Source organism: Belonocnema kinseyi, chromosome 8 (genome assembly GCF_010883055.1).
Source record: "Belonocnema kinseyi isolate 2016_QV_RU_SX_M_011 chromosome 8, B_treatae_v1, whole genome shotgun sequence".
Lineage (NCBI taxonomy): Eukaryota > Metazoa > Arthropoda > Insecta > Hymenoptera > Cynipidae > Belonocnema > Belonocnema kinseyi.
The window spans coordinates 44,067,791-44,076,751 of NC_046664.1; the positions used below are offsets into that span (position 1 = coordinate 44,067,791).

Consider the following 8,961-nt stretch of genomic DNA (forward strand, 5'->3'; position numbering starts at 1 on the left):
TACTAAATTTTAGGCTCAAGAATTTCAAAACCCAAATTTCTCACTAAAATGAATGTAATAGGAGAGAAAGTATAGTTTTTGAAGAAAACCTAATTTGCTTAAAACATGGACTTGGTACCGTTTAGCTTTTCCTGCGTTAATTACAAATTAAAACTTATAAATTCAAATGACAGAAATAAACAATATAAATTTTTAAATGTAGAGGAGAGTACTCGAATATGAGATATTCTCGTAATATGAGAAAGCGGGGTATCAGCTAAACTAAGAAACCCACTCTGTTGGTTCTATCACTAACTTGTAGCCCTCGAAGAAAGAGTAATTTCGTGGTATAGTCCATTTTTCATTGGGCTTCTAAATATTGTAGGCGAACTTTTTGTGAAATCCATGGTGGTCGAGTTCTTGGAAAGGAATTCTTTAAACCCTATTCATTATTCATTAAATATGTATTTAGCAGTAAAGTTTGTCTGGAGTGGTGGGGATTGAATAACTAATTAGGAAAATATCGATAGTTTGAAGTTTTTCATTGTACAGGTCAGGGATAGTAAGTGCATAGTTGCACGGTGTGGTTCTCATAATATGAGATACCTGTGGTTTTTATAACACTGTGACTGCGCGGGGGAAATTGTTTACAAACGTGTTTGTGACTACTGCAAAAATTGAATATATCTAAATAGCATTAAATTTATACTGCGGAAACACAGAATGAAGTTTTTCATTAAAAATAATACTTTATATTGCATTTTATTAGCTATTTCCTGGGGTATCTCATATTATGAGAATAGTTCTGGAAAAAGCTCTTTTTTACATTTTTTGTATTTTTAGCATAAAAAAATTTTAATAAAATTTTTTATTTGAGCTTCTTATGACCAACTAAATTTCCTTTAAAATGACTTACATTACTTTTATATTCAGTGCATAGAATTCCGACAATCACGCCAAACAGAGTTGGTATCTCATTGGGCACACTCCTCTATAATAAGAGAAGCAAGTGAAAGATTAAACAATATATAAAAATCATAATAAATATTGGGCGATCTAATTTAAAAATGCAGCTTAATTCGATTATTTGAATTCATAACTTTCCGATTTAAAAATGCATAGCGCAAGTATAATCGGTGTGAATATGGGCCGTATTTATTAATTTAAAATGGCTCAAAAGTACTCACTTTACGTTTAAAAACTAAAAACTTCATTATTTACATTGATTGATTCTTGAATGCTTTATTTTTCTATTTTATATTTTCTATCATTACGACGGATTGCAATTTTTAAGTATTTAAACTTAAAATTAACTTTCGAATGTAAGTGTAAATGTTTTAAAACAAAAATTTATAATAATTTGAATATTTTTAAAATTTTAACTGTATATTTTAAAAATTGATTACTCTTCAATTTAAGAAGAATTGCAATTCAAATTTCTACAATTCTGAAGAGATACAATTGAGAAGTCATGTCAATTACATTTCAAAGATTTAAATTCCACTTTAAGCAACTGAAATGATTTAAGTAATTTTTTTATTTATAACATTTATCAACAAAATAACTTCTTGTTAGTTGGATATCGTTATTAATGATGACAAATATAAACTTTTAATAATAATTTACCAAGATTTGAGCAAAAAACGTTAGTCCTAAAAAAATTATTTGAATAATCAGTTTTTAAGATTTAAACTATATAAAAAACTATTTTTTCGATTTTTTCCGGTTAACCGTATATTTCCAGATCACGGCAGACTTGTGATTCTTATTTCTTTATTTGATTTCTCGTTTCAAATAAAATAAAGTCTCAAAAATTTTTGATTATGGTTTTTATTCAATAAATAAATACAAAATTAATTAAAACTACACACTATCAGAAATGTTAGCCATTTTAATATAAAATGCTATACTCGCTTTTAGATGAATCTGTGTTAATTTACATATATGGTATACGAAATTCAATTCTGAATACAATAGTTTGGTTAATTTAATATACAATTTTATTAACATGATGAGTATATGAACTATTTTGAACAATGTACGCATTTAAATGAAAAAATGAAAAATTGATTCTAATTACCAAATTAAAGTCACTATGAGCCGCCGCCAAAAACTAATTCTTGATTTTGAGAGCCTGAAAATTTTGTGCAAAATTCTCGACTGTATTCTGGGTCTCTAATAACATAGCTATAGTCTGAAGATGGATACCATGACGTTGTCTTTGATTTTTGATTATTTGGCATATTTTTGCTTCCAACATCTTTAAAGTAACCATTACCCTTATCATCGAGTACTGCATTGTTTACGCCAGAATCAGAAAAATAGTTGTATTCGGAATAGATCTTAGATTGAAAGCCAATCGTAAAGCCTAAGTGATAGTTATTAATGTAATTATTGTAAACGTGGTACTTTCCAAATCGCATCAAACCTGGAGCACGTACATGAATATTATCAAAAAAATTGAACATGATAGACATTCGAGGATAGTTATCGTACTGTTCAATAAGGGAAGGATCATCGTCTGGATAACCAAGTATCAAACCATACATATGGTTCATGAATTTAGAATTGCTAAGTGTGACGTAGTCAACATTTCCGCTGACTTTAAGCAGTTTTCCTAAATCATTTTCGTTCACTATATCTCCATCAAAGGTACAATGGTCTATCCAGTATCGCTGACCATAAACTAAAATTAACTGAGTTTCACCATTCTCGATATTTTCAATATCGTGTTTGAAATACAGATTTTGGAAGATGATATTTTCTGATCTCGGGGATGAATAGAAATATACGTTGTTAATAATATTAGCATTCCAAGAACCGATCAGAGATTTGTTAGCTCCCAGGATCAGTACAGTTTTTTGCGGCGCGAAAATATTTTCACTTATTACTAAAGTACGAGGTTTTGTGTCAGTAATGTAGTGATGTAGTTCATTTAGATTGGTAATATAAACTATGGGTCCATAGAAACCTCCTGTGGTATCTCCGTTTTTTGCAAATCCCAACATGCCGTTTAAACCGGAATCCGGATAGATATTTCCTGCTGCGAAGGTACGAAAGAAGGTCTGAAAGAAGAAAAAAGATTGTATTTAAAATTTTAAACTCTACAAGCCAAACCTAGAAAGTGTACATAATCATATTTACTTAATATCTAAAAACATTAAATTTGAATTGGGCATAGATTAATGATATAGTGTGAAGCTAACAATATAATAGTTTTTACTGGTGTGCTGAATGGAATTTTTATTTTTTGAATTCTTCAAACGCTAATACCTAAATTTCTTCGTTTTCGTGAAACATTACTGCCTTAAATTTTGTTTGAATTAAAAAGAATGTGTAGAAGTTCCGCTAGGCCGTTTTTGGCCTAGAAATGTTTTTTCTTAGTTTCCAATCTCTTAGAATTCAAATTAAAAGCTAAAAAAATGATCATTTATCAAATATATAAAAAAGTGATTTTAATTTTCATATGTTTTCAACAATTACAAATTGAATGAAAGCGTTCAGAAAAACTTATCGGCTCTTATAAAATCGAAAAACGGCCCAAAATGGTCTAAAGGAACCTCTAAACAAGTTTTTAAAAATAAAGTAAAATTCATATCAGTATTCTTCACAATAAACAAAGATATTTAAGGGATAGAATTTTCAAAATCAAAAAATATTAATTTTTATCGAGCACCCTACTTTGATGGAGAAAAATTTTGAACAAGATAATTTATTAAATGATAATTTTAAAACTCCTCGCAAAACTAAAATGAATGTATTCAAATACTACTTAATTAAATCCTGTATTGCGTAATTTTATACAATATTGCAATTTACATTTTTGTAATTTAAATAAACTCTACACAATAAACCTTTACACATGACAATTTTTTAAATTATTCATTTAAAATTACATACAGAACTAAACTAAGTTTTGTGTTTTAGGCCGTTGAATTTATTGCTATAGCTGCTTTAGAAAAAGCGTAGTTACTAAAAAAACATCAGAATGACCGTGTAGAGTAATATCGTAATTTATATATTGTAGTAGAATTTCACGACGTAGGATTTTATTTTTAGATGTTAAGGAATTTGTTTTGTTTACGTGCAGATTTGTCTTTGTAATCTTTAAAATCAATATGCTCAATTCGTTAAATAAATATAATTTGTGTAGAACTAGCTTGATTCAAGTTTCACAAATTCTAATTAAAATTTAAAAGGCATAATAATTTTCTTAATTTAACTTTTTCTTTTTTGCATTCACAATATAATATATAAATGTGTTGGATACAATTATAAAATTACTTTTATGAATTTAATGTTGAGTTTATATTGCAAGCAAATAAAGAAATTTTTATAAAGACTCAGATTATATGTTTCCGTTTTCAGTTTGTATTTTTCCGATTTTCGAAAAAGAAATTTTAGCAAAGTGATGCGTCATTAAATGTTGTACCATATTTTTCACAAACCGCTATTTTATCCTTAAAATTACCTTAATGAATTTTGCAAGCTTGAGAAAGTTTTTACATCTGAAAATGTTCAACAAAAACAAACAAACTTCCACTCGTGCAAACTTATATCGGAAGATTTTTTCCTATCTGTCGTTCAGAAGATTGGATTTTATGAATAAAAAATTCTCCTGTCCACACAATTGATTTAGCGCGTATCTCCTATTTTCCTACTTGATTTAAAATAGATTAGGTAAATAATAATGTTTGTTTAAAGGAAATAATAACATATGAGTATCTTTATTATTGTATGAGTAATTTTAATCTTACCAGAATTAAAAAGAACACGATCTTCATTTTATTTTTGTGAACACCAACTGAGCACATCAAGGCAATTGATTTCGTATTTATGTGTCAATGAGTTTATATAGGTGTACGAAATCACGGATCGATAATCATTATATGGGTGATGAGGCAAGCTGATCATACGCTATCTTAATAAGAACATGTAGTGAATGAAGAATTATTTTGATTTTGAAATTGATAATCCGTTCACTTACGTATCTTCCATCCCGATAAACTCTCTACGACACAATTAATGATAGGTGACAGGAATCTTCAAGAATGTTTCCCATATCGGTGCAGGGAATCTTATTAAAATAATTGAAGTTCGTTACTTTTAACGAAGTTTCATTTGATACATATACACATATACAACAAGATGAAATTAATATTTTGAAAAAAAATGAAAAGAACTTCGGGATATAAATTTTTTAAAATTTAACGTCTGGGAAAGAAAAAATGAGAATTAGAAACTAATATTTTTCAAATAAATATATTTTATTTTTACTTATGATGTCTATTTAATTTTCTTATTTTCAGTTAATAAGGTTTTTATTTTTGTATGTATTAAAATACATGGAATAAAGAAAAAGCCTTTAAAATTTTCAACTTCTGAAATTAGTTTTATTAAAAAATAATTAAATAGTAAAAATCTATTTCAATTATAATTTCTAATTTTTCAATTAAAAGCCAAAGTGGGATCTTTAATATTCTTAGTTAATTAGATAATAAAATTATCAGAAATAAACTTTCAACATTAACGTATTTGCAAACTGAAGTGGTTTAAAATTAAACAATTTTATATTGGGTTTAATTTTTAAATCTTTTAAAATTGTATTTTTTTATTTTATATTTTATTTTATAGTTACAAAATTACTTGAATTCTCTAAATTCCATTAATTCCTAAATGCTCTGAAATCTTTAAATTCCTTTAATATTCGGAATTCTCTGAAATCCTGGGATATTACAAATTTCTGAAATTCTTTGAATACTCTTAATCCCCTGAATTCCTTTAATATTGGAAATGTCTGTAATTCTTTGAATTCTCTCAAATTTGTCAATTTCTAAAAGTTCATGAATTTATTAAATTCCTACAATGCTCTGAAATCTGCGGAATTGTCTGAATTCAGACAATTCCAAAAATATTCTAGATTCTCTAAATTATCTTAATTTCTTAATCATTTCAAATATTCTGAATTCTCTGAATTCCTTTAATTCAAAAAAATTCTGGATTTTTAAAATTCTCTTAATTTCTCAAATAACTTAAATATTTTAAATTCCCTGGATTTTTTCAATATTCTCAATTCCTTGAATATTCTCGATTACTGAAATTCCTTAAATTACTTGTATAATTTAAATTCCTTGCATTCTTTCAATTTCCAAAAATTCGGACGATGTCTGAATCCCTTTCATTTTTTGAAACTCCTAATTTTTATGAGCTTCCTGAAATTCTTAAATATTCTAAATTCTATGGCTTGTTTGAATGTCCTGAATTTTTAACATTCCCTGAATGCTTTGAAATACTCTTTCATCTCTTGAAGTTTGAGAATTCATTAAAAAGCTTGAATTCCACGAACATTTTGAATATTTTGAATTCTTTTAATTTGTTCAATAATCTTAATTATATGAATTCCTTGAATTTGATGAAAATTCTAAATTTCGTGAATACCTTGAATTTGCAACATTTCTGAAAATCTTTTTATTCATTCAATTCTCTGAAATCGTTGATCTCCCTGACTTTCTTATAATCCTTTAATATTTTTAATTTTCTGAATTCTTTAAATTTTCTAGATTTATGAAATTGTTTAATTCTCTGATTTTCTTAATTAATTTAAATGTTTGAAAATTCTCTTTGAATTTCCTGAAATCTCCGAAATACTTAGATATTCTGTTGTTCCTAAAATAATTAAATAGTGTGAATTCCTAAATATTATTAAATTCTCTGGAATCCATAAATATTCTAAATTCAATCAAACCCGGAATTTCTGATCTTTATCGGTATTCCTCTGTGTTCTTCCAATGCTCTAAATTGTCTAAAATAGCGAAATTCCTTCAATACTTCAAAATTCTTCGAATTATTTTAAAGTTCTTGGAAGCCTCAGAATTCAGGAAATTCTACGATTTGCGTGAATTAAACAAAATTAAGAAATTCAGAGGACTAAGGAAATTCCACGTAAAATAATTCAAGAAAAAAGACATTTAGAGTTACAAATATAATAATGATACATATTTGAGATTTGACTATTTTATTATACAATAACTTTAAATTAAAATCCTCAAAAATTTATAAAATCTGAAAAAGCATTAAAAACTGAATTTGAAGAAAATAGTTTTTCATTTTCCCAAGTCCCTTCGTACGTTCTGCCGTAAAAAATGTAACATTTTTATTAGACAAATTAAACTATGCTTCTCATATTATTAATTGAAAATGGAAACTTTCCCGTGCGCCGTAGCGCACGTATAATTGCTGGTTATTTATAACCACAGCAACGAAACTTAGAAAACTAAAAAAAGAAGTAAAAAATTAAATTCTAAAGTAGTGTTGATTAATAATTTCAATCCTAGTAGACTACAGAAAGTTAAAGTGCAATGCAAATTGGAATTCTATTTAAAAAAGCTACTAAAGAAGTTAATGTAAGAAGCATCTGATGTAAATTCTCAAAGTCCCAGTGTTTATAAAATTTCGTTTTACTTTGTCGGATCAGGTCCTATTACTTTTTTCAGTTTCATTGATCGTGCGTAGTTTACTTTTTAGCGGCGTTTCTCTTATTGCAAAGAAACTAAATATTAACTCTGAATGTTACAATAAATGCTGTCCTTCTTATGAGCAGCAAAAATTAGTTAAACTTTTTCCCGTGATCTAACGCATAATACAATAATGGATTAGAACGTTGTAAAAAAAAACAAAATTAAAACTGTACACAGTTTAAAAGGTATCAGAAATTATTTTTCAGTAAACATGTATCGCGATAATTGTTGCTCCCTCATTGAGGTAGTTCTACGATTTCGAAAAATTTGTTATTCGCTTTATTAGACGTTCTCATAATGAAAAATGTCGAATAGAATATTCTAAGAAATTATCTGCAAGTCGCTAAATCCAAAAAATTGTCTAGTATTATTCACTATATAATTAATTATCAATAAAAAATTTCAATTGGCTGTCCAAAATACAAAAAGTATGATCAAAGAAATGATCATGTGATCTGGTCATAAGAATATTAAATAAAAAGGTTCGCCTTTCGGAACTTAAAACTGAAGTTAAAGATTTCGAACAATACATTTTCGGGAAGTAATAGATAGTAGCATTTTCTGATGCAGAGAATTTCAATAATAAATTACAAGTTGCGTAAGATACAATTTGTTGAAAGTGTGAAAAACTACGCTTTCCCATTTAGCAAATTGCTTATTTTTCAATAAAAGTTCTACATGCTGAGTTTAAAAATAGTTCATTTCAAATCAAAGAAACATGTATTTTTAAGTACAAAACATTTTCTTCCTTTTAAAGCTTTACAGATCAAAAGTCTTATCTTTTTGAAACGATTAAATGCTTTAAGAACAACGTAAAATTTCGTACTCCTATGCTTAAACATTTTGAAAATATTGCAATTTTCTAAAAAAATGTTGTTTTTAATCTATTGAAATTGTTTCCCACAAAAAGATACTTATAAGAATTCGGGAGAATATTTTTTTGTACACAGGGAAATATTTTTGAATTTTAAAATTGAAAACCCGAACTAAAGACAATGCCTAATTTGCCATAATTTTGGTTGTGGTACATACTTTTAAGCTTTAGAATAAGAAACCACTTGTTCTTAGTCTACGCAAATGATTCGATTAGTTTCTGCAATTTCACTCATCCTCAGTACACTCATTTCAAATTTCGATATATAAAACAAATATCCCTTAAAAAAGATACGTAAATCGTAATAGGAAACATCAGTCATGTAGTCGTCACGCGTTCAAGAAGAAGGTTAAGATGTTAACTAAGTCGTTAAAATCTGCACTGACACTCTCCTCTCTCTCTCTCCTTGCTCTCTCTCTCTATGTTGCCCTATCCGATCCTATCCAATCCTATCCGCTTACATCTTACCACACCTTCCACTCATCCTGCTCTTCTTCCCTACTTTTCCACCCATACCGCACTATCTTTTATATTCCATCACTTTCCCCCGTCGACTATATAATGTAAACAGCAGGTTTATTCCTTTTATGC

General features: G+C 27.6%; 1 protein-coding gene across 1 annotated transcript; it reads right to left on the reverse strand.

Annotated features, from left to right (window-relative positions):
- Window positions 1-2,072: 2,072 nt before the first annotated feature.
- On the reverse strand, window positions 2,073-2,987 carry LOC117178464 (pectin lyase-like). The gene has a single exon (XM_033369891.1). It carries the CDS (start codon window positions 2,985-2,987, stop codon window positions 2,073-2,075), a length of 915 nt encoding a protein of 304 aa, XP_033225782.1.
- Between the last annotated feature and the right edge of the window lie 5,974 nt (window positions 2,988-8,961).